Source organism: Apodemus sylvaticus, chromosome 12 (genome assembly GCF_947179515.1).
Source record: "Apodemus sylvaticus chromosome 12, mApoSyl1.1, whole genome shotgun sequence".
NCBI classification, from domain to species: domain Eukaryota; kingdom Metazoa; phylum Chordata; class Mammalia; order Rodentia; family Muridae; genus Apodemus; species Apodemus sylvaticus.
In genome coordinates, this window is record NC_067483.1 from 69,246,142 (window position 1) to 69,273,360 (window position 27,219).

The window sequence follows — 27,219 nt, forward strand, 5'->3', positions numbered from 1 at the left end:
ATATCAGCAATAAAAATAACAACAGGTCCTAATTGAAACCAGTTGTTCAAATTTAAAAAGCCAAAAATTAGCAATAGGGGCTTGGGTTGTAGCCAAGTGCTACAGGGCTTTCCTAACTTATGAAAAAAAAAAAAAAAAAAAAACCAAAAACAAAATCAGAGAATATAAATGAAGTATAATGAACTAATAAGAAATGAATATTACATAACAGATTCTCCTCTAGCAGGTATTTTTAACACTCTTATTCTCATCCCTAGGAGGCTGCTAAAACTTATAATTTTCCATGGAGAAGAAAAGAGAGAGAAAAGAGACCAAAGAAAGTGACCCAACTCCACATACATATACATGGTGGCAGACAGTTTATATACACGTATTTGTATGACCTCTAGTTAATTTTGTATAAACAGAAAAATGTTCTAGTTGGGTAGTACTTTTCTAGAATTATCTTTAGCCAGCCTACCCCTATATTCACACTAGTTTGGAAGAAAAACAAACTAAACCACCAAGTAGGTCTCTTAGTCACTTTTTCATTGACAACAGTGTATTGTATTGGTACTATTATTGATGCACTCTGGAAGCAGCTTTGATATTTTACCATAAACAGAAAACTAGGCATAGGCACAGTTTACCAAGCCTTCATTCACTATGAATTTACTCATGTGATGCTTCCTTAATTTTTCCCCCAAAAATTCATAGGCCTATCTTTACAGCAAAGAGATTGTCCATCCCATGCTTACATTTTCCTCCTTTTTACCAACTCCATTTCACCTCCACTTCCACATAAGTACCATTCAAAGCTCACACAGGTCAATATTGGGAGTATAAGCATCCTAAACTATACTACAACAAATAGCAAGAGAGACTGAGACTTTGGCAGTATAAACAGGAACCCCCCAAATACTTACTAGTAGCAGAACCAAGAAGATTTTTTGAAGATTTATCCTCCATAGTATTATAATCCAGGGGATAATCTGTTTCAAGAGAAGAAAAAAATTTTGATGAAAATGATTTCCAATAATAGCATTTAAAGTTCCTGTATTTTGTCAATCAACTGACATTTCTAAAACATTATATAGTAAATATTAACTATAAATCTAAAACACATTTACATAAAGAGGAGGTTCAAGAAGAAGCCTTACAAGTGTAAATCAAGGATAATATATTAATGCTAACTAAAAATATTAAACTATATTTTCCCAAACTTTAGAAAATATCTTTGTATTTTTGGTAGGAAAATGACCAAAAAACACTTTCATTCTTAAAGTTAGGGTTTATACCATTTTGATCAAATAAAGAAGCGAGCCTAAAACTTTCCCCTCCCTTCTGACTCAAAAGAGCTTTTAAAAGACTCAGGTCTTCATGTGCTTATTCCAAAGCTCAAGGCAAATCAATAGAATCAATATTTTCTTCTGTTGTTTCAGTATCTTATGAGTTTAACACATTCTTCAACCTAGAATTGAGATAACTCATAATTTACAGCACTGATATTACAAAAGAAGAGTTCCAGTTACAAACAACTCACAGACAGGTTTGGGAAATAATTTAAGTTACAAAGCACTCACACTAGAAAATACATTTTTAAAACAGGCTAAACCATCTATGACTATGACTCACGCATTACTATTAGATTACCAAAAAAAAAAAAAAAAAAAAAAAAATTCCTGATAGTCTTCAGTTTAAAATCACTTACCATAGTCCTCATCAAATAGTTCCTGACGTTCTGACTGATACTGAGAGTCAGCAATTTCTTCATATTCTTCCACCATACTAGTACCGAAAACCCTAGTAACAATTTCATTACAGGTTTTCATTAAAATGCAAGACTCATCTTTTCTTAATTTTCATCTTAAAATTACTAAGGCTCATCTTTTCACAATACATGAGTAAAAATGTCACATTAATTGGGGTAATGTATTATGGGCCACTAGCTTTGCCCGCCAAAGCAATAAATATTTCTTACATTGATTCATTCGCTACTTCCATAAATATAATTAACTTAAAGCATTTAGAAATATAATGACCAATTTCCTATCAATCAGTGCTTCTATATATTACCAACATAATAAAACAGAATGTAAGTTAAGAACATATAAAAGGTTTATGTTTCAAATTCTCTTGACATTTTTTTCAAAGTACACTTACAAGAGATGAACAGCAGGAAATATTCATTTTGTATTACCTTATTAGGCTTAAAGGACAAAAGTGCTCTGATCCAAAATGTGATACTAGCTCCACCTGAAAAAAAGAAGTACATGAACTGGAAGCCAGCAGAGCACCTGCAAGGTTAACACACTCAGTAGTCTCAGTATAGCATTTCTAAAAACACAATCATTGCCCCCAAAATCAATACTTAAAAAGCTTTGGGACTGTTTTTTATCTTTGTAATGCATTAATACGTCATGGTCTGTTATTCAATATTGCAAAAGAGAAGGTTGCTAACCTTTAGGTACTTGATGAACATCTGAAGCAGGAGAAAGGAAAAGAAAAAGGAGTCAGTTGCCAAGTCTGGGTCACATGCCATAAGTAAGTAACAAGTATCTGCAACCCACATGTATGAAGTGTGGAAGCAACACGCTGTGACAGGTAAGACTGTAGTACTCCTAATTTTTTGCAGAGCCAAAACTCATAATTTCCATTCTTTACCATAACAACTGAAAAGCACAATCTAAATACTTGTAATAAATTAGCTTTAAGCTTATAAAGTGGAATAATCTTTAAATGCATTATTGTTTTCCATCTGTTAAATAAAAAAGGATTCTAAACCAATGGTTTCAAGAAATTACTGTCTTAAATATTACAGCCATATATACAGAAAAATGTATATATTAATAAACTAATTAATTTTTCTGGTGTTTTAAAATATTTTATCCAATGTGTTTCAGGTAAGGCATAAATTCTGGTATTCTATTATTTCATATATAACTAATACAACTGAAAGATGCTTTACTTACAAAATGTAAGTTTTAAAAAGTAATTTGTATATTTGTATTTAGTTAGTTTAGGTAAGCAAACCTAAACTAAAACTAATTAAGTTAGTTTAGGTGATACCCAGGTTAAGATTTTGTGTGCATATATAGCATTCATTACTACAAGCAAGTGGCTTTTAGACATGTCTCTACTAAAGAGGGTTTTTCCAAATAAAACAGTTCATAGACATTTTATGGTTTCTCTCCATAAAGCCAACAAGCAGAGAGTTTTACATGGCAATTTTGACACTGAAAATATCAACTGCATTTTCAATATAGAATCCAGCACTTTCATATTGAAATTAGGAATACTACAAGTTTACCCATTTGTAGAAATCAATTTAATTCATGCTTTAAAAAGAGAGAGTAAAAATCCCAGAAGACAAAATCAAGTAGCTATAAGTTCTTACAACTTAAAGAAAGCACAGAAATTAGAAGTTCTGCAGTTCCAAAAGGTCTTATTAACAGCATGGTACTTTAAGATGTGTCCATTATTTTCTATTAAAGGAAAAAGGGTTCAGGAAAGAGGCACAGAAACTTCCATATATTATTTAAATTCAACTCGAATAACAGTTGGTGAAGTAAGCAACAGAAATATTTAAAGTGTCTAAACTTTTATTTGACACTGCTAACTGGGCATAATGCTTCATTTAATTATAAAAAGAAAGAGCCAAAAGAAAAAAGGTACTAAAAATGAATCAATAATCTATGAATAAGATTTTAACAAATTAAAAATCAGAGCTACTTAAAAGATTCCAACGACAGCAGTATTTAAGTTTCACACTAGAGCACAGCACCAGGTGGATGACAATTTTGCGGTCTCAAGGATGCTGAGCATGGTGCTGCAGGACTGTACTCCACACATAGAGGCAGCAGTACCTGGTGAGTTAGGCCAGGGTGGGCTACATGAGACTCTGCCTCAAAAAATAAAAATAAAATAAAATAAAATAAAAGCAAAACTCAAAAACAATACTTGAAATTTGGCATTCATTAAAATAAATAGTTTGGTTTAGATTACCAAGAATACAAAAATGCCAGAAAAACAGTTGTCTATAAAATAAAATAGCTTAGTAAGAAGTATTTAATTGGTGTTATGCTAGGACTCTTAGTTTCTCTGATTCCTAAAAAGCAGGGTGGATAACTAAAATAGTTTCATTACAGAACATTGTCCTATATGGATAAAGGTTACCTTCACATATTTTGCATACATCTGTTCATCCAGAGGGAAACTTTGGACATTCCGCTCATCTCTACCGTGGAAAGTACCCAGCTTAATCCATTTATTTGTAGGATATCTAGAAAGTGTAAAAATAACTTTATCATGTACAGTTTTTCTTCTCATTTAAATACAACATGTCTTGAGTTCCACTTCACTGGGAGTTATTTGAAAAATCACATTAACAAACAGAAGACAGCCAGGCATGGTGGTGCACGCCTGTAATCTCATCACTTGGGAGGCAGAGGCAGGCGGATTTCTGAGTTCAAGGCCAGCCTGGTCTACAGAGTGAGTTCCAGGACAGCCAGGGCTACACAGAGAAACCCTGTCTCAAAGAACCAAAAAAACCAACCAACCAAACAAACAAACAAACAGAAGACAGCAAAAAGTCTTAAGACGAAGCAAGGCAGCTTCAAGGGTTTAGGGAACAAAAGGAACCATGAGACACCAAGAGAAATACGAAGAGACTGATACATGCAGCAGTGATGGGATTGTGATGAGGAAAGGCAGGAATATAGTACTAGCAGAAAGCAGTTAGAAAACACATTATTTAAATAGACACCTTCCATGGCTAATCCCTTTAAAAGGAAAGCTAGGATTCCAACTCTAAACCAACTATTGCTGTAACACTTAAAGAGCCCAAATTAATGAGTCATCTCTTCTCATCATTAAAAAACATGCGTACTTTAATTTTCAGAGCCAGATTTTACCATCTAACATACACAATATTAGGGGAATATTCTGGAAAAAAAGGTTGGTATCAAAATAATAGATGCAATTCTCAACACGTTTTGAGAACTAATTTCAAAAGGCGTACAGATACAAAGATGACACTGAGGGAGAGGAGAACACTGGAGCTGCCACCAACTGACAGCAGCACAGGGATTCACAGCATCCTTGAGGGCACACTAACATACAAACAAACACCTCTATTGTGGGACAAAATTAAATTATAATTAAAATTGCTATGCTTTAGGACAAAACATTTTCAGGATATAAGAAATAAAAACTCATTTTGGTAGAATAAAAAATTATACAGGAAAGGCTGAAAAGAATATATTTAAATGCTAAGAATGGTAAATTTAGGGTTGCTAAGAAGAGAATATAGTTCTCTTTCTTACTTCTTAGATTTTCACTTCTTCCATAATCATGCAAGTAAAAAAAGTTTTTAAAACACTTCACCAAAAACATACACTGTGATATAAAATGAAGCATATACATACATATATATACACAAACATACATAAGTAATATATATATGTACATACACACATTTTTAATACATTTAAAAGAACTGTCGGAAAGGAACAAGCATTAAAGTAACTGTGAAGTCACATAGTTTTTGATTGGAATCTTGTTTCTCCCAAATAATGAATCACATGACTTACACAAGCTAATCCCCTAACAGTGTCTTCCAGTTTATAAGGGAATAACATAGCATAGTTGTGATGTTTAAGGATTACAAGAGCTAAGATAAGTGATTAAAAAGAGCCCATAATCCAAATATTATCACACACTGGTATTAAAAACTGAAACAATAAAAGAGAACAGATTAGCATGTGAGCTTAATTTTTACTCTGAAATTCTATCATGGACTTTATAGAAAACAGTTTAAGAATTTACCTGTCACTGATAGAAACCAAAAAGTCTTTGGGAGTAGAAGAAAATAATTCATAATTTGCAATATCAAATTGTTTCACTTGAATTGGCTCACAAAGTTCAATAACAAACCTTCAAAAAGAAAATAAGACAATTATTTACATAAACCAACAAAAGCAGTTCATATTAAAACATCTGTATAAACTAGACATCTACAAGTTACTAAAATGTAATAAAGGAGTACTGTTTGCAATGTAACATATTCACTGATAAAACACCTTGATGGGGACAAGCATTATCTGTGAGAAGAAAAGAACATTGATATTTGGTCCTATGATGTTCTTTTCTTTTTTTTTTCTTTTATGTATGTGAGCACACTGTTGCTGTCATCAGACACAACAGAAGACGGCAATGGATCCCATTACAGATGGTTGTGAGTCACCATGTGGCTGCTGGGAATTTAACTCAGGACCTCTGGAAGAGCAGTCAGTGCTCTTAACCACTGAGCCATTTCTCCAGCCTGTTCTGTTCTTTTCTTAATGATACCTTTCTTTTCTTAATGAAATGATTTTTACTAAAAAACATCCTGTTATATACTGACAAGAATCTTGTCTCTAAATCTCTCTCTAAAATTATCTGATGGCAACAACTGTCCCAAATGTCCACCCCTGTATTAACATTTTGCAAAAGTTACTAAGAAAAACAAAAATGTCAATTTATATATTCATCCAAAAAGAATTAAAACCTGTCTTTCCAGACAAAGAAGCAACTAATGTCCATTATGATGATTAAGGCCTATCAATCAACTCCTATCACTTAAAGACAAAGATAGATAGATAGATAGATAGATAGATAGATAGATAGATAGATAGATAAAATTATGTGCAAGTCCTACCGATGGTTAGATGTTGTTGTCACATTCTGACCACTTAGGGGAAAAACTATCATAATAACTATGCTTCCACAGATACAAAAACTGCACATAACATCACATTTATGAAAAAAGAAACTTATGCATAGCATTCCAATCTGTTTAAATACTTTTTTCACCAAATGTAATTTAATTTTCATTGATTCACTGATTCATTGCTTCATTCAGTGTGCATATGTGTATGGCAATTTGAGGGCAACTTGCAGGAAGAGAGTTAGGTCTCTCTTCTCACCATGTTGGCCCAAGTCTGAACTCAGGTCACAAGTGCTTTCTTGACACACTGAGTGATATTGACAGACCCAAATGAAATGAAAGACATTAAAATTAACTGTCTAATTTTGGAGAAAAATAGAACTAAGTTTCAGGAGAAAGTAAAACAAACAAACAAACAATTAGGCTTCAGAGAAAGGTGAAGAGAGCCAAGTAACATTTATCAAACACTTACTGTGACTCAGATACTTCATTAGACAATTACATCTGTCCTCACACAAAACTATAAAGAATATTGTCTCTACAGAATCACTTAAAAGATATTGAGTACTTCACATTTTTTTTCTTCTTTTAATAACACAACCTCCTAAGCTATAGCTAGGATATGGCTTTCTATCACAAACTCTGTATTTTATGGTTTTAGATAATGAGCTGTAACCACAGCTGTCAACTATAACTTTCAAGTTAACTCCAGTTCTAGGGGATCTAATGCCTCTTCTGGCCTTACTTAGGACATCTAGCACATATGTGGTACAAAGACATACATGCAGACAAAACACCCCTAAGACATCAAAAACTTAATAATAAAGATACAAAGTTAGCAGCATTGTCTTTAAAATGCATGAGTCAAAAATGTCATTCTTTTAGTTGATAATTTTCAAGGACGAATCGCCATGCTGATGAAAAGGGAAAATGTGATAAGGAGAATTAGAAACTTTTGAAGTATTATTTTATAGGAACACTATATAGAATTCCCACATAGAGAAGCCCCTTGGCTTCTAAATTATTAGCAATAAAAAACACAAGGAGGTAGATATCTCCCAATATATGCAAATACATATATATAAGTCAAATACATATATATAAGTCAAATGCATCTCTTTATATAACAGTTTGAAAGAGATGCTTACAACAGTAATAAAAAAAACTGCTGAGGAATACATTTCAGAAAATATATATGGAAAAGGTTAAGTATGTTAAATAACGAGGAAGAACTTTATTTTACTGGAAATAAAACTCAGTATCTGTCATTTAAAGATTCAATATAATCACAAATAAAATCTCCATATGAAAATCAGGAATGCAACAAGAAGTCTAAAAGCAATAGCAATCAATCAGAGGTACAAAGATATTACAAAGTCCTAATATACAAAAATTTGCCCTACTTAGATATGAAGATATCTAAGACTAAATTGTGGCACTGACACAAATAATGATAAACTGACCAATGAGGAACAGCACTTTAACAGAAGTGCATGAACGGGAACTTTGTAATAAAGATTTTGAAGTTAAGAAATAGAGTGAATTACTGAATAAAAAATTACCCCAACAGGAAAACCAGCAAGTGGGGAATGAATTCTTCCTACACACAATATAAGAAGAAAATTCCAGAGATACCAAAATCAAGTTCAAAGTTTTATTGAAAGAAACTATAAAGAGGTTGTGGAATGGCTTAGTTGGTCAAGGGCTTGTAACACAAACATGTATATCAGCCTACATATATGTATGTGAGCTACTGTTTGCCTGTTTCCCACAGAGTGCAAAGTGGAGTTACAGATGTTTGTGAGCTATCAAGTAGGTCTTGGAAACCAAACCTGGGTCTTCTGAAAATACAGTAAGCACTCATAACCTGAGCTAGCTCTCCAGCTCCCTCAACTGGCTTTTAAACATGAACTTTTGAACAATAAAACAGTGTAATAAAAGTGTATTAATTCTCCCATAAACTGTTCCTAATGTCTATAATATTCATTAAAAGACGTATAAAGCAGTGAAACCAAAATAACAGAGTATTTCTTAGATGTTTTTCTCTTCTACATTCCTAATTACTGAGCATTGTCATTTTTACCTGTTTAAATCTCTTTCAGATATAATCCTCTCTTCCGTACTCAAACTGAAATGATTTAACTCAAGGTTATGATTTCAGACTGAAGTTATGGCAATAATCTTCCACCTCATTCTCTGCTTTAACTGCATTTTCTGGTAGAGGCCATTCTTTGGAAACAAGCTGTCTTGGAATGCTAATGAGACAATGCCATGTCTATAAATGCTAGCCTACCTGTCTTTAGAACAAAACTGTAAAACTGGAGAATGCTCAGCGAGAAAGTATGTGCTGGGCAAGTTTGAGGACAACTATTTATCATGCAAGTGTATGTGTGTGTGTGTGGGGGGGGGGTGAGAGAGAGAGAGAGAGAGAGAGAGAGAGAGAGAAACAGAGAGACACAGAGAGAGATGCATGCCCATTGCGAAGCTGAGTCTTGTCAAATGGTATGATTGTAGCTAGACAGCAAGATTAATGCTCCAGTCTCATCATCTCACTATTCTAACTATACCTTCTTGTCACATCTAAATTGCTTGTACATAGTCATCCAGAAGAAATATGGTCCTATTAAAACAGTGACTCCATCATCTGCTACTTCCTATGTATCCTTTAAGATTCAGCCCAGAAATGACCTCTCCTAAGAATTCTCCATTATATCTAGCTCTGTAGACAACCCGTCCAACAGAACCTCTGACCAGACCTGTCACTGTTAGTATTTCTATCTCCTTAAAAGAAAAGGTATCTTGTTTTTAATTTGGGAGTAAAATCAATACTGATCAATCATAAATGCTTATTAAATTACATGAATATATCAATCTTACCCCAATAAAGATTTTCACATATAAAAATATACTTTGCAAATTTTTAATTTCTTACCAAATTTTAGTGCTGCAAGGATTCAACATATAAAGGTCCATATTTTCTATAAGAATGGCAGATGTGCTCTATTTCAAGAAGCAAATAAAATAAAGACAGTTTAAAAATATTTCAATTCTATAATTTTGTGGAATTCCTATACTTTTACTTTTAAAATGAGCGTAAGATAGAATACTTGTGGGAAAAAAAAATAATAATTTACTAAATGGTTAAGATTTACCAGTTAAGGCTACAGCATTAAATTAGCCTTACATCAATTTGTCCTTTTAAAACTTACAATGCCTGTCATTATAAAGGAAAATAACATTTTATGAGCTATTTTTAAAGCTGCATACAGATTATTATTTTTAAAGATGTAATGTTATTAACAAATATAACAAAAATTGATACTATGAAATATTTAAAAGCATAATCTTGTATTAGTAAAGTTAAAAAATAATTCACAATCTAATAGTTATTGTCATACCAATGTCTGCTTTTAATAACGTCACTAGTTTCTTATATTTTCTTAAAGCAAAACAACAGCAACAACAACAACAACAACACAAAAAAACAAAAACAAAAAAAAAACATATACTTTAAGTACCTTGGCTTCTGGATTAGCTGCCAAAATTTTGGCACCACATTCTACAGAGGCATAATTATTTCTATTTTTCTGGACTTTTTTGGTGGCATGTGGACCTCCATTAGAAGACGGATGCAACGATTGACCTGTAGACAAACCTTATTATAAACACATATATGATGATTATGATTGAAAGTACACCCTTGACCCTTAGCAACATAATCATCTCAAAAGTAACAGGCTACTTTCCAGAAAGAAACAGGTTTTAATTCCTAAAAATATAGCTTTAAAATACATGAGAAATCCAAGTCAGACATGGTGGCCTATGTTCATAATCCCAGCATTTGAGATGCCACACAAAGAGGATTGCCATGAGTTTGAAGCCAGCCTATATTCACAGTTAGCTCAAGCCCAACCAAAGTTACATAGAGGGATTCTATCTCAAAACTAACAAACTAGAAATTCAAAATGCTTTAAAATATCTGGAATAAAAATTCCCATTTCTTGAGGTACATCTAATAACAGAACATAGATTTTCCATGAGAATACAGCCTTATTGGTTTTATGTTTTATTCTTTCTACTTCCAAACCCAACATCAAGAATTCTTACCTCATAATTATTATGTAAAAGGTTTAAAGCTTTCTGACTGAACTTTCCATGTCCAAGTTTTTTCCCCATACACTAGGAGTGATATTATAGTCTTCCTTATTTTACTGTCAGTAGGTAATTTCTAACAATAGATTTTAATTAATATTAAAACTGTACACTACCAGTAAATGGCAGTGTAATCAGCAGCAATGTGGTAAATCTCTGATGAAGGTTTTAGAAATGTTATTTGATTAATTAGAAAGAAAGAACATATTTAAACCATCCCTCAAATAATTAAAAGAATCCCAATGCTTGCTTACTTTTTTCTTTTTCTACTTCCATAACTTTCTTCTTCCATTCATCAAATGTTGGTATATCTTCTGGGTCTTTGGGACTTGTGACAGATGTAGGGTCAGTTTCTCCTGGTTTTGTATAATCAGAGCTCTGGAAGAAATGGCCCCCACCAAAAAGAACAGATTTCAATCTTTGAAAAAAAATAATAATGAAGGGGAGCACAAATGCTTCAACACTAAATAAAATTTTAATTTTATAATGAATACTATTTTAAAATGAAATACTGATTTATTTAAAAATTCAAGTTCACATAAAAGAACTGAAACTTTAAGCACTACAAAATTATGTTAGTAATATAAACATAAATTATTTTAAAAACAAAACAGAATGCTATATCCTAATCAAACTCATTACTCAGAGAGAGTACTTGCAATACCTTAAAATAAATGTAAGATATACTTACCTACTTATCAAAATAGTAATTTTAGATATAGCATATTGTTTTTATAAAATCAGTAACAAGTACTATATGCATACAAATTTTAAAGTAGATATTTAAAATGTTATTTTAAAGGCCCCAAGACTTTATGCTTTAAAAGAATACAAAAATTGTGTTACATGCTAGCAAAAGGATTTATAAAAAAAAATGGATGCATGGAATGCACTTGTAAAACTTTGGTGTACTGATTATATAAAATTTAAAAATAAAATGAAGACAGTAAGCTAGATGAAACAAGCCTCAAGTACATTCAACTAACAAACAAGTGAATATAAAGAATAACTGAAAATCAATAAGCAACAAAAGGAGTAGAAGCAATAAATTCAACAAAAAGAAAATGCAATCATAAAATAATCATGAGAAGCTATGAAAATAAGAGAGACAAATAATACCAATTTGATGGCACTTAGAGTGTGATCATCTGGGCAAAGTGTTCCATATCTAATGCATCATGGGGAACCTATCAGATTGCTGAAGGAGTCTTAAAATACTAGTATTAGCAAGATGTACATACCCCCTAATTCCATACCACATACAACATCAGTAAAAATGTGTATAACTAACTGCATAGTGCAGCACTACTTCTAATATAAGGAAATGAGAAACTTGAATATCCCTCAAACGAATAATTTTAAGAGAATAACTACATCAAGCATTAACAAATCTCTTAAGTCAACACTGAGTAAAAAGCTAAATGAAGGCATAAATATCATTACAGACTGTTTCAAATCCCTGAAATGAACATTTTTAAAATCACCAAATGCATCATAGCATTGTCTGAAGAGGAGCTGTAACTAACTACACTATTTTCTTTCCTTAAGCAGAATACTTATCTATTCATTTCATGGTTCAAAAACTTGTACATTACAAAAACAAAACTTAATATGTTTATTAATAAATTTTGTTTAAAGAACTAACTCTGGTAAGTAATTTAGCAATTATAAAAGTTCGCTTGGTTGAGATAATAAAGACCCTTCCCAAAACAAAAGAAAATTACAAATAACTCTAAGATCCAGGCAACAAAGTTTCTCTTACCAATTAAGAAATCTAAGCAAAACCATAAAACCAATTTCTAATGCACTGTCTATAAATGGAAGTACTTTGTAAAGCACTGTGTATATCATCATGCCAAAGTCCTAAATAATGGATGCTGCAAAGATCTACTTGTATTGGAAAGCAAACTGGTTTACATGAACTTAACTGGGCACAATTATTCTGAACAGGTATTTCTTTTGGGGATAGCAATTTGTTCAGGAAATAATTACACTTTTAATTAAAATTTCATTCTTCTACCTATTAGCACACGCTCACAGTCTAAGGCCTTGAGTACTGTAGCTGGCTAACAGTTGAGAACAAGTAAACTTAAGACAGAGCTGCCTGACAAGTTTCAATTCATATCTGAGACTTCAAGAGCTCCAAAGGAGACATGCGTTCATATTTGCCTACTTTCACTTATGGTGTGATATCTGACAACTGAACCTTAACAACTCTTGATCTGGTTTCAATGGGAAAATTAAAATGAGTTCTTTTAAAATACCAGATTAAAAAACACCGAGTTCCTGTGTTTCTAGTAAGCCCACAGACACACACAGCTAATCCTATGAAGAGTATAAAGCTCTGTAATAAAAGTTAGAAAATTTAAGTGAAAATTCACTAAAAAGAACAGAACATCCCAAACAAAAAGGAATAAAAAGGTGTGCTCGGCAATTTAAATTACTCTTTCATTCTTCTCTTTCATTCTCGGAAATTTTTTTTACTGGGCTCTTCTTTGAAATTAAAGTAGACTTCAGAAAGAATAAAGACAACTGCTTCACTATAAGAAAGCCCATCTTTATTGTAAGAATAGTTTCAAGACAGTAGTTTAGCATTCGTTGTACCTTGCATGTAAGTGAAGAAACCAAAAATGTACCCTTAAAATATTCTAGCTGAGCAGCATATATTTGCTCTTACTGAATTAAATGCTGTTCTTCAATTCGATGGTTGTGAAAGATTGAAAACAGCCAGGCAGTGGTGGCACATGCCTTTAATCCCAGCACTTGGGAGGCAGAGGTAGGCGGATTTCTGAGTTCGAGGCCAGCCTGGTCTACAGAATGAGTTCCAGGACAGACAGGACTACACAGAGAAACCCTGTCTCAAAAAAGCAAAACAAAACAAAACAAAAAAAGATTGAAAACACTTCTTAAGTAGGATTTCACTTATATTGTCCCAAAGAGCTGGTGGTGGGCAGAAAGTCGTGTAAACCCAAGAGAATCCAAGGCAGAACACCGTTATACATAAACACTAGACAGAACATCATGAAATAACTACTTGCTATACAGAGAAGCAGAGTTTATCAGTTTTATAACTAATACCCCTAATTTTATAACAAATATGTTTAGCAATTTTGTTTCAAGATTGCACTACTAAAGTACCTTAAATAACAGAGAACTAGCCAACCAAAATCACACACTAACCTCATTTTTTAAAGTATCTGAAGTGTTCAATGCAGACTTTGGATCACTGCCATCTTGTTTACTCAATGAAATTTTTGATTCAAATTCTGATTTTGTTTCTTTTTCTTTGCCATGTGAAGATGACACATTCTCTATATGTTCGCCAACAAGGCTATTTAAAAGCAAAAAATATATTAAACATATTTTAGATGGATAGCAAGTTTTTATACAATTGTTATCACTACCACACACAAGGAACACCTAAATACAAGCACAAAGAGATAAAATTCCAGTAATAAAAATACAATGAAATTTGCACCAAACACCTTTAAAAAACATTACACTGTGTTTATTATAGACTCCTATCACTAATCAGATGTGGTAGTGTGGGCCTCTAATCCTGGCATTTGGAAGGCTGAAGCAGGAGGATCCTGTGACTGAGGCAAGCCTGGGTTACCCATAAAAGTTCCAGGTTAGCCTGGGTGGTCTACATAAAAAGACAATGTCATGATAAGAAAGCAAAAAGAACCACAGTTAAAAGAACTATTGCTACCCACCTCTCTGGTGGACTGACAAAAGCAGGCTGTTCCACTGAAGCCTCTGCATCAGGAGCCTCCCCAGCATCACAGTCAGCTTCAGACTGCTCCGTTTCACCCGGCTTGACTACAGATAAAGTACCAGATTTTTCTACTTCACTAAATGAGGAAAGAAAAAATGGTAATTTAGATTTAATAGACTTAATATACATTTAATATTCATTCTAATAATGATGCTAAAACATAACCCAAGCCCAAGAAAGAACATTTGAAGATCTACAGAATGTTTTCAAGAATTACTTTTAAATAGGGCACAATGGCATATGCTTTTTTTTTTCACTTTTTTTTTAAATTTTTTATTCGATATAATTTATTTACATTTCAAATGATTTCCCCTTTTCTAGCCGCCCCCCCACTCCCCGAAAGTCCCATAAGCCCCCTTCTCTTCCCCTGTCCTCCCATCCACCCCTTCCCACTTCCCCGTTCTGGTTTTGCCGAATACTGCTTCACTGAGTCTTTCCAGAACCAGGGGCCACTCCTCCTTTCTTCTTATACCTCATTTGATGTGTGGATTATGTTTTGGGTATTCCAGTTTTCTAGGTTAATATCCACTTATTAGTGAGTGCATACCATGATTCATCTTTTGAGTCTGGGTTACCTCACTTAGTATGATGTTCTCTAGCTCCATCCATTTGCCTAAGAATCTCATGAATTCATTGTTTCTAATGGCTGAATAGTACTCCATTGTGTAGATATACCACATTTTTTGCATCCACTCTTCTGTTGAGGAATACCTGGGTTCTTTCCAGCATCTGGCAATTATAAATAGGGCTGCTATGAACATAGTAGAGCATGTATCCTTATTACATGGTGGGGAATCCTCTGGGTATAAGCCCAGGAGTGGTATAGCAGGATCTTCTGGAAGTGAGGTGCCCAGTTTTCGGAGGAACCACCAGACTGATTTCCAGAGTGGTTGTACCAATTTGCAACCCCACCAGCAGTGGAGGAGTGTTCCTCTTTCTCCACACCCTCTCCAACACCTGCTGTCTCCTGAATTTTTAATCTTAGCCATTCTGACTGGTGTAAGATGAAATCTCAGGGTTGTTTTGATTTGCATTTCCCTAATGACTGATGAAGTTGAACATTTTTTAAGATGCTTCTCCGCCATCCGAAGTTCTTCAGGTGAGAATTCTTTGTTTAACTCTGTACCCCATTTTTTAATAGGGTTGTTCGGTCTTCTGGAGTCTAACTTCTTGAGTTCTTTATATATATTGGATATTAGCCCTCTATCTGATGGAGGATTGGTGAAGATCTTTTCCCAATTTGTTGGTTGCCGATTTGTCCTCTTGATGGTGTCCTTTGCCTTACAGAAACTTTGTAATTTTATGAGGTCCCATTTGTCAATTCTTGCTCTTAGAGCATACGCTATTGGTGTTCTGTTCAGAAACTTTCTCCCTGTACCGATGTCCTCAAGGGTCTTCCCCAGTTTCTTTTCTATTAGCTTCAGAGTGTCTGGCTTTATGTGGAGGTCCTTGATCCATTTGGATTTGAGCTTAGTACAAGGAGACAAGGATGGATCAATTCCCATTCTTCTGCATGCTGACCTCCAGTTGAACCAGCACCATTTGTTGAAAAGGCTATCTTTTTTCCATTGGATGTTTTCAGCCTCTTTGTCGAGGATCAAGTGGCCATAGATGTGTGGGTTCATTTCTGGATCTTCAATCCTGTTCCATTGATCCTCCTGCCTGTCACTGTACCAATACCATGCAGTTTTTAACACTATTGCTCTGTAGTATTGCTTGAGGTCAGGGATACTGATTCCCCCAGATTTTCTTTTGTTGCTGAGAATAGTTTTAGCTATCCTGGGTTTTTTGTTGTTCCAGATGAATTTGATAATTTGTCTAGACTTTTCTCAACATGCTTTCTGTTCCCTTTTCCTTAACTGAGCAACATTCCCAAATGATACAATCTTTGTGCAAAACTCCATCAGCCCAGTCCCTTGTGTTCTTGAGGACTACAGATATTTAAAACCTGACTGTATTGCAGTAAGAACATTTTTAAAAGTGGCAATAAAGTAGTACTTACTCTTACTCTGAGTCAAAAACTCTTTTTTAAATGCTTACTATTATTAATTCTCACAATAAAGTAAATATTTAATGAGTATTGAGAGGGTGTTTGACTTTGCTCTCTCTGTTATAACCTAAGGAACTCAGAAGCACAGTACTAAGAGAACTAAGGATAACTTAAGCTTAAGTATTTCAAATGTTATTAAATTACAAAAAAGTAGCTAGTCACACAAAAACATGACTATATTACTGGAATGCTAGTTAACACTTGATGGAAATAAATTGACATTTGATTTTTGAATAATTATACAGATCAATTTTTAATGTATAATTTCTTCTAAGTAGAACATATACAATGCAAGAAATTCATGGCTAGGCTATAATCTATCATCTACTGAACTGAATAAAGCTCACTATTAAGATTATATTCAACATACACAATAAGACATGATACAATAAATTGTAACTGCTATCTAGCCCAAATATCAACTGTGAGTATATTCGGGTGTTTTGTTAAGAAATATTTCTAATTTGCTGTGTTGGCTTCTTCCCCCCTCCCCGCCCCCGACTCCTCCCTTCATAATGACTTACTCAGGCTTTGAGACTGCAGTCGTTTCTGAGGTAGATGAACTGGAATTATTTTCAATGTTTTCACTGCCTATAACTACACTGGAAGAATCGTCATGCAAATCAACTGTAGGGAGGACTTCAACCACAGGTAGGTTTAACTTCGTTGTTTTCAAATCCTGTTTTTTAAAAAATTATATTAAATGTTAAGATTAATAAGTTCCTTCTTCAGATGGGCATAAGTTCATAGAAAGCTGAAAAATGACTATATGATGTTCATAATCTAAGGGTATTTAGTCCAATGATAAAGTGCTTAATATACATAGACTGCAATCCTGGGTTTAATTCTCCAGTACTAAAGACAGAAAATTACTTAAAAGAAATACTTTTAAACACACATGTACACACACAAATCCTTTCTTCCAACATTACTACCCTTAGAATTTTATTTCATATTCTAATATAGAACTTGCATATTTTCATACATTAGCAGATACAGCTGTATAAGGTCTCACAAGTAATTTCATTTCTATTTAATACTGTACTGTTAGTAACTAAGGAATCCTATATAAATATATAAAATGGTATGATACAAACAGTTCTTTTATCTCAAAAAAAGTGAAAAATATGAAAAAGTATGCATCAACAAATAACAATATAAGATATGTACAAGTATTACAACACAATAAAGAATTTGTTTTTCTTTCAATCCTAAATGTTCTAGGTCAATCACCCCTCAGAAATTGACTGAATGCCTCTCAGACCTGAAAACCTTTATCAGCTCCAGTGATAACAGAATTCGTCTGCTCCCTTCCTTTCTGCTTCCATTATTCTCTATCCAGTCTCATCACAAGAGAGCATCCAAGATAGTCAACTGGTATCTGTCTTGCTTGTTTTCAATTGTAATATAAATGTATTAAATAAGGAGAATGTTCTCTTGATTTTAACAGTCCCAGTATTTAGCACACAATACACTTAAAAGTGTAACAAAGAATAACAAGTGAGAAAAATTCATACCAAGAAAGAATGTAGTTTTACAGACTACATGAGATGGGTCTTGAAAAATAGGTAAGCCAACGGTTTGGTAGCAAAAAGAAGACATAAGACAATGATCAAAGTGTGATCATTTGGAGAACTAGTAGTTGCAGTAAAATTTTTACAAATAACAATGACTTGTTTTTAAAGGTAGGAAATCTTTAGAAAGGACCTCATCAAATACTGTATTATTTCAGCATATATTTGAATTTTTTAAAAGTGGTATTTTACATTCTTTTTTAAGCCTAAGTCTTTGAAATTCAACGTGTATTTTGTAATTAACAGTAAATCTTACCTATCAGCCACATTTCAAATGGTCAATAACTGAAGGACCTAATGACTTCTATGCTAAACAACACAGGAATAAGAGATTCCACAAAATTTCAAAACATTCTAAATCTTCCTAATGCTGCAACTATTTAATATAGTTCCTCATGTTTTGGTGACCACCCCCCCAACCATAAAATTATTTTGCTACTACTTAACTGTAATTTTGCTACTGTTATGACTCATAATAAATATCTGATATGCAACCCCTGTGGGGGTCAAACCCAAGGCTGAGAACCACTGTTCTAGACTTCAATTACATAAACTTCAAGACAGTTGCATAATTGGAAAGGCAATAGATAGCAGTTTTTTTAGTCTATACCTAAATCTTTGGCAAATATTTTCCAAAATGTATTAAAATGAAACTTCTTCATTCTGAGATGAACATTTTTAAGATTTATTTAATGTATATGAGTACACTGAAGCTGTCTTCAGACATCCCAGAAGAGGGCACTTTACAGATGGTTCTGAGCCATAATGTGGTTGCTGAGAACTCAACTCAGGACCTCTGGAAGAACAGTCAGTGATCTCAACCACTGAACCATCTCTCTAGCCCCAAGATGAACATATTTAATCTGCAAAATGTTTTGGTTTTTCTTAATCTTTCTGTCTCTATATCAAATATCCCCAGTTCTTTCAACCTCTTAGATTAAGTGGTTTCCAGATGTATTGGCATTCTACTAGGTTTATAGTATTTGTTCACAATTTTAATAACTGCCGTATTTCAGGTACATAAAATAGAAAACAATACTTAGAATGAAAAAAAAAGGCAAACCATTTTAATGTATTAACTTAATATACTATGTAAATTTAAATACTGGTTTCAAAAATGTTCTATGTGCTACATACAACTACTTCAGTAGCAAAATAAAGAAGATAAAAAGATATGGTACTTAAAAAACAGAAAATACATGTTAAAATGAGCCCAAAAAATAAACCTTAGGAAGAAATATTTGCACTCAAATTTTACCTAAGAAAATAGCTTTATTTATTATTAAATCTTTAATTTTACATCTTCACAAAATCTATACTACTATTAACATGTGAATAATTTTACATTCCATTATATGGTTCTTTACAGTAAAGAAAATATAACAACATATAACATGTTAACTAAACAAAGGTATCTAATACTGTGCAAAAAACTCCCCCAGAACCATAGGTATATTATTAAAAGGAAAGGCAGTAAATAGCTTACTTGCGCATCCACAGTGTAGTCATCTTTTAGTTTCTTTTCTTCTGGAGATACAGTTAAATAGGAATTTTCTTTTCCTGATAGCTCAGCATTACTAAGTTCCTCTCTTACATTCTACATGGTGACAAAGAAATGACTGGTAAAATTATTTTATATACATAAATAAGTAAATAAATAAAGTTATCAAAACTATCTCCTTCTTTGCTATAAACCAGTCTTATATACATTGGATTCCCAACTTCATTTACATGTTTATTTTTCTATCCCTTTCCATCCCTCTCCTTCTCTCCATACTTTAAATATAAATATGTGATTTTAAAAACCTCATCTGACAGCTTAATAAGCCCATCCTATATGAAGTATTATGTACCAGACATCAAGTGAGACTTCCATAATAGTTGGAATATATATAGTTTTGTTTTATCTATCTTTTGATACACACTCAGTAATATTTTCTATCCCTATGTCTTTAAATGTGTTTCCTAAAATACACATTTCATAAAAGCAAAGTTCACATTTGCCTTTTTTTAACCTGAGCTTATCTAGTGCATACAAAATACTGAAGTGTTTGCTTAAAGAATTTCTCCCCATTTAATGTTTACTTAAAATGATTTTTGTAACATTTAGTATGTAAATATCTCATCAAGGAAGAAGTTAGAGACAAATTTTACTGATTATGGATAAAAGTATTACATTCTATGTTTTCTTTTTAGAGAAACTTGTCAAGAGTTTGCATCTTCCATCCCAGATATAAATTATATACAACTAAAGATTAAATAATCCAGTCCAAATATTACCAAATGTGTAAATAAAAGTCTGTCATGATGCACATGTACATACAGCTGAGGAAGAACACAAAAGTCTCATGAGGGAAAAATACATTCTGCTGTATCTGTATAATAAAGATTATGTACGTATAGCCTTAGAGAAGGAAGGAAATCCCTTTGTGGAACATTTTTATGTTACTGTAATGGAAATCAAAATATTAATTTGTGTTCCTATTTAAAAGTGTACCTATACCTACAAGAAAACATTTGAGCACTCACAAGAAGCAGTAAATATGGCTCTCCTTTGAGGATGGGAAAAGAATACACAAAGAAAACAATTTTATAGTCAGGTAAAGTTATTTCTGTAATTTGAAACACAGAAAGTTGGAGACAAAACACAAATACAAGTCAGTATTTACCTTTATCATTTGAAGTAGCAAAAATATAAAATGATTTCAAAACTATCACATATTTTATATCTAGTCACTGAACCTAATTATATCTAAGGAACTACAAAGCCTCCAACTGCAAATCCTCCATGCAATACTGCTGATAGCTCTTAATTTATAAGAGCAGATTTCTTTGCAGCAATAAAGGAGCAATTCTTATTAAATATACATCATACTTAACGTATAGTATTTGGAATACACGCAACAAAAAGTACAAATATTTCTGAACTATCTTAATATCAGAATTACCTCCATAGCCCTCATAACAATAAAAGAAATCTCCACAAATTTGTAGCCTAGTATTTCTCAAGTTACTTTCATTCTAAATTAAGACAGTCTTAGAAAGCAGGCTGTCAATCCCATTTAAGGTACCTTTTTCTGGAACTGTGTGTCTTCACTTCCTACTGCACAATTATCATCTTGAGAATAGTATGATGTTGAAGCTGAAGAACTCTCTTTACAGCAGACATGCCAACTTGGAAGCCTGCAGACACCCACCACCAGCAACAATGAACAAGAGAAGGAAAATTAAGGCAATACCCTTTCGATGGGCTACAACCTCAGGCAAAAAAAATACAAGTTTTTATCCTAAAATGCTCAAGAAAACAACTTCAGAGTATTGGTATCTTAGGAGGGGAAAAAGTTAATAATCATTCTATTACTATCGCTACCAAGTAATACGTAAATTATTGGAGGGTACAACAAAAGCAACAGAAGCAGTATGTGACAATTACCACAGAAGGTACAGAAAGCTGTCAGAGTTAGCCTCCTGAGAAAGTGTCCAGATGCCAAAGACATTTACAAATGTTTAAAGATAATTCGAAACTCGCCTAAACTTTTTCAAAGCATGGAAGTAAAGCTTGTACATAAAAGACACTGAAAGCCTGAAGTAACAAACTCTACAAGCACAAACACTGCAGGCTGACAATACTCTGAAGTTGTTTTCTTGAGCATTTTAGGATAAAAACTTGTATTTTAACTCTTCTAGGCCAAAAACCTCTCTGCAGGGGCTGGAGAGATGGCTCAGCAGTTAAGAGTACTGACTGCTTGTCCAGAGGACCCTGGTTCAATTCCCAGCACCCACAGGGCAACTCACAATTGTAACTCCAAGATCTGACAACCTCACACAGACATATGTGTAGGCAAAAACACAGCAATGTACATAAGAGAAAAATAAATAATTAAAAAAACCTCTGCAAATTTAACAAAGGAGGAATAGAATTCCTCCTTATGATTGTTTGGTTCAAAACAACAAGCATCAAAAACACAAATATCTGTGAACTATTTTAATGTCAAAATTACCTCAGTAGTTCCTCATAACAAAACAAATCTCCACAAGTTTGTAGTCTAGTATTTCAAGTGTCTTTCATTCTAAATTAACAGTCTTAGAAAGCAGGCTATCAAAACTGGTTTAGATATAAATGTTTTATTTGTAACACATACCTAGAAAACCATTATCACACCTACCTACTAAAAGACATCTGGATACATTACATAGCTATAAAGATCCTTCTAATGAATAAAACACATTTACCACATATGCATACGTGTGCGCGCGCATACACACACACACTGCGGAACATAATCCTAAAAATAATCCTAAAAGTCTTTGTTGTTGTTGTTGTTGTTGTTGTTGTTGTTGTTATTTCTCTATCAATGTAGCCCTTGCTGTCCTGGAACTCACTTTGTAGGCCAGGCTGTCCTCAAACTCAATGATCCATCTGCCTCTGCTTCCTTAGTGCTGGGATTAAAGAAGTGTGCCACTCAGCTTAAAAGTCAATGTTTCTTTAAAAATAACCCATGTAGTTCTGAAACAAGATCAGCATCACTGGTCTACTCTAAGTAGTATTACATGCTATAAGGATTAAAGACAAAAAAGGATTCCCACAACAGGAAAATGTACAGAGTAGATAGATCATGGACTACTCAGTCCTAAATGGGATGCCACCTTCAAATCCCTCCCCTCAGAACTTAGGGAACCCTACTGGAAGAGGAGTTGGTGGATTCTAAGAGCCAGAAGGGGTGAAGAACAGGAAGGAAACAAGGCCTTCTAAACACCAGCATGACTGAAGCACATTTGAACACAACAGACTGTGGTAGCACATACTGGGCCTACACAGATTTAAGCCAAAATGGGGGTCCCAGCTCTGAGAGGGAAAATGAACACAAGCCCCCATTCCTAACCCAGAGGGCATCTCTAATAACTGCTCATGAAGGAAAACTTTGTTTTCCCCAATGGACTCTCAATAGTTATACAAACTACTTTTAAGGACAGAGTCTATGCCCAGCAGTAGATAGTCAACACAAAATTAACTCAATGGCACTTCTGGAGGTTTTTTGTCTCATAATGCTTTGCCTGGGCAATATTTCCTTACAGGTCAGTATTGCTATAATTGTAGCTTCATATAGGAGGGTCAAAAACGACAGCTAGAAAGAAGGACAACAGGATAACTAGTCTAGATGAAGGTTATCACAAGTCCATGGGTCTGATAAAAGGTGAAATTTATAACATAAAATAGACTAATCTTTGAAAATCTGAAATACACAGAACTGAAAAATGTTTGTACTTAAAGAAAAAATAAGCAAATTTAGTAAAAGCAAGTCAATACTTCTGGGAAAACTATAGAGAAAAGGAAACAAATTGTGCAACATGAATTGGCTGTAAATATCATTAGCCATAGCAATATAAAAACTAAATATCAATTTAAACCAAACTATGACATGACTGTATTAGCAGCATGCAAAGGAATATAATCTACAGTAAGTAGAACAGTAGCTAAAATACTAAAGAAATTATTTCAGCAGTAAAGAATTCTTCTGATACCAATAATTATACACACACACACCTTACAGTTTGGAGCTCTTAATCACTGCTTTACTTCTGCTTGGTCTCTTGGTAGGTAAGAGCACAATGTGTCCTTTCTTTCCATCTCACTGAAAAGCCCTATTGACTGCTGATAATCAAACCTCTCAATTTAGTAGTTCAGATCATTACTAGTCAATCACATAAGCTGGGTCTTGGATATTCTCAGCTACCATACTCCATACATCAAATTATATTCAATGACTAGTCATTAAAAAATGGCCAATAATTTCAATAATCCATCATGAAGAAGCACTAAGCAACATAGGCAATATTTTATATCTTTAATCTACATTAGTAGTTTTGCCAATAAAAAACTGTCCTTAAAGCTGCTGGAAATAATCATACACTAATCCTACTTAAAGTGGCCTATTTTTAAAAATTGTATAAGATGTATTTATCCTAAATAAAAAAAAAAAAATCAAGTCACAGTTTTTCTATAGCAATTTTCAGTTCAAAATACAAATAAAGTTCCCAAATAAATTAGTGTAGGCTAACCATATAATCTGGGTAAACAGAAAAGCACATATTGAACAATTAAAGTTAACCTCCAAAAGTAGGTTAGGGACTGAGCCCTTCAAATTTTTATCCTTAGGAAGCAGGATAGTCTAAAAGAATTTCATTAAGGGACTGACAAAAATCATAAGTATGGGGCTGGAGAGATAGCTCAGTGGTTAAGAGTAGATATCACTTTTCAAGAGTACCAGAGTTCAGTTCCCAGCCTTTGAGTCGGGTAGCCTACAACAGACAGCCTCTAAATCTAGGGGATCAAAAGTTCTCGTCTGGCTTCCATATGCACCTGCATTCAGATACACAATCACACAGAGGCATGCAGACATATACATTTTAAGATAATAAATCTTTTTTTTTAAAGTAGTAAGTATAAGGCTACTGTGGGCATTAACTTTCTTATTATAAGTATTCTTTTTCCTCCAGGCTGCCAAACAACCATGCAAGAATGCATGCATGCCACCTCCCAAACATCTTCTATTTCAACTCAATGACTTACCAACACTTCCCTCTAAAAACCAGCATTTGTTTTCAAACGCTTCATCCTTATCAGACTCTCTACACTGTTGACAAAGTAATCTTAAACAGCTTTCCATCTTTATTTCCAGTTTCTTTCTTTCTATCCTTTTATTGGGTCTCATGTAGCTAAGACTGCCCTCTATGTAGCAGAGGCTGGCCTTGAATTCCTGATCCTCCTTCCTCCTGCCAAATGTCTGGGATTACAGGAATGCAGTAGCATACCAGGCCTTCAAAGCTTGCTTTCTTTGTCATCTTTCTTGATTCCTAATATCTGCAGAAACTCAGTGCTCTGTTTCAAAAGTCAAACATTCTCCTTCAAAAATTATTCCCTATGTGGAGAAAATTCCAGTCTTTTCTCTCTCATGCCCACATTTTAAAGTCCTAAACAATCTATACAATTCTGGGCTTACATATTCCATCCCCCTCCAACTATAAGATTATTCATCTTTCAATTTTTTAAAAATTCTTCCTCTTTTGTACACAACATAAGAACACAGTTTTCTCTCTCTTTGAACCTATTTTACAAGTTCATAATTTTTTGTTGCTGTTGTTGTTGTTCTTTTGTTTTTTGAGACAGGGTTTCTCTGTATAGCCCTGGCTGTCCTAGAACTCACTCTGTAGAACAGGCTGGCCTCAAACTGCCTCCCAAGTGCTGGGATTTAAGGCGTGAGCCACTACTGCCCAGTAAGTTCATAATTTAATATACAAGGACTTATGGTCTCATCTGCAGAATGTTCTAAGAAAGTTTCTACCTTTCCTTGTTTGGCAGAATGCTACCAAAAATACACAACACAGCACAGGAGCCTTACTAGATCTGTTGAGATGCGTAAGATAAAACAGTGCTGACAAGAGCAGGCCGGAGACAAAGTAAACAGCTCTTCTGAGTCCTAGCTCGATGCTGTACCATTGCACTACAGCTGCACTGCAGGCCAACTTCACAACCTATGATTATAAAACCAGATAATTTACTTCCATAAAATGTGTGCTTAATGCTCTTACTTTCTCCATTTCTAAAACCACATTCTTATTGTGGCAAACTCAATTACTCTGTTTCCAAGTATTTGTCTCTGGAAGTCTGTCTCTCTTCTCAGAAACACATCTAGTGCAATGATGTCAACATAACCTTTTCAAAACAACTTTCCTTGCTGCATATTTATCATCTAGCTCTTTGACTTCACCATGAAGCCAAATTCACCATGATCTCCTATCTGCTACTTTTTCTTCAGTTTAACCACTTATTGCCACTTCTATCCATTCATTATTAATTTGCTCATACTCTTTCCTCTTGATGAGTATGAGGCAGTGAGACACATACATACAGAAAGATATAGCCATCATTAGCAGCAACAGTGTATTTTATTTCAGCTCACCCAGCACCTGTTCTCAATGGAGAGTTTATGGCTGGCACATACACTTCAAGCCTTCCTAGCAGCTCCAGGCCAATCTTCTCCATTAATAAGTAGTATGAAACTCAGCTTTCTGAATGATTCATTAGCATTCTAATCATATTTCTAGAATGTTGGTTGTATAAAAATAGTTGACTTCATCTAATCCAATAACACTAAATTGAATATAAAAAACAAAAATATCCATAAATATAGTCTCTTTGAGGTAGGAATCCTCAAAAAGTGTACTTTTAAAAAGAGCTTCAGGTTGTTAACTGCTGCTGTCAAATCCTTCCTTGGCTCATCCCCACCATTTTTAAATAAAAAATCTAGCCCAAGGACAACAACTGGCATACAGGCAAACACACAGCGATTAAGAGAGCACAAGCTCAAAACACTAAGTTCTAGATCCATCCCTGTGGAAAAAAACTTGGCAAAGATGCTTAGTGTCTATAGGTCTTCCTTCTTCACTGTTAAATGAAGGAGTCCCACGGGAATCTATATTAAAAGGGGTATATATTTCACAAGTTATAATGATCATAAAATGACTATTGGCCCTTTCTAATACAGATATCTGTCTGTATTATGACAAGGAACTTACACACAAGGCTCAAGTTCCACACTCTGTTTCCTTCTCTATACCAAATGCATTAGGGGTAACCAAGTAATATTAGAAATAAATTTATAAAAATAAGTTGTATATTATTATAAACCCTTATAACCTCTATTTTACTCTATAAGCTGCCAAAGTGCCCAGAGTAAATGGATCAAAACTTACATAATAGCACTTAAATATATTATGAGCTTAGTACTTAAGAACTATGCTAACACTATAAAAGAGTGAATATATGTATATACATTGAATACATTTATATAAAATACAAAACTCACTTAAATTAGTAATTCTCTATAAAGTTCTGAAGCCAGTGGTGGTGACACAAGCCTTTAATCCCAGCACTTGGGAAGCAGAAGCAGGTAGGTCTCTGTGAGTTCAAGACCAGCCT

At 33.8% G+C, this 27,219-nt stretch overlaps 1 protein-coding gene across 7 annotated transcripts in view; it reads right to left on the reverse strand.

Moving 5' to 3' along the window:
• Positions 1-27,219, reverse strand: part of Suco (SUN domain containing ossification factor) — a 59,009-nt gene that overhangs the window by 24,440 nt on the left and 7,350 nt on the right. For 3 of the 7 annotated variants that reach the window (XM_052199869.1, XM_052199865.1, XM_052199870.1), the window contains exons 2-15: positions 21,311-21,422; positions 19,726-19,836; positions 17,190-17,344; positions 14,554-14,691; positions 14,018-14,168; positions 11,092-11,215; positions 10,204-10,340; positions 9,618-9,685; positions 5,806-5,913; positions 4,156-4,261; positions 2,441-2,461; positions 2,180-2,235; positions 1,691-1,782; positions 906-971 (exon numbers count right to left, since the gene is read on the reverse strand). In XM_052199869.1, coding sequence (XP_052055829.1) covers positions 906-971; positions 1,691-1,782; positions 2,180-2,235; positions 2,441-2,461; positions 4,156-4,261; positions 5,806-5,913; positions 9,618-9,685; positions 10,204-10,340; positions 11,092-11,215; positions 14,018-14,168; positions 14,554-14,691; positions 17,190-17,344; positions 19,726-19,836; positions 21,311-21,422 — 1,445 coding nt within the window. The remainder of the gene's footprint in view (positions 1-905; positions 972-1,690; positions 1,783-2,179; positions 2,236-2,440; positions 2,462-4,155; positions 4,262-5,805; positions 5,914-9,617; positions 9,686-10,203; positions 10,341-11,091; positions 11,216-14,017; positions 14,169-14,553; positions 14,692-17,189; positions 17,345-19,725; positions 19,837-21,310; positions 21,423-27,219) is intronic. The other 4 variants (XM_052199867.1, XM_052199866.1, XM_052199868.1 and 1 more) reach the window with 3 other exon arrangements.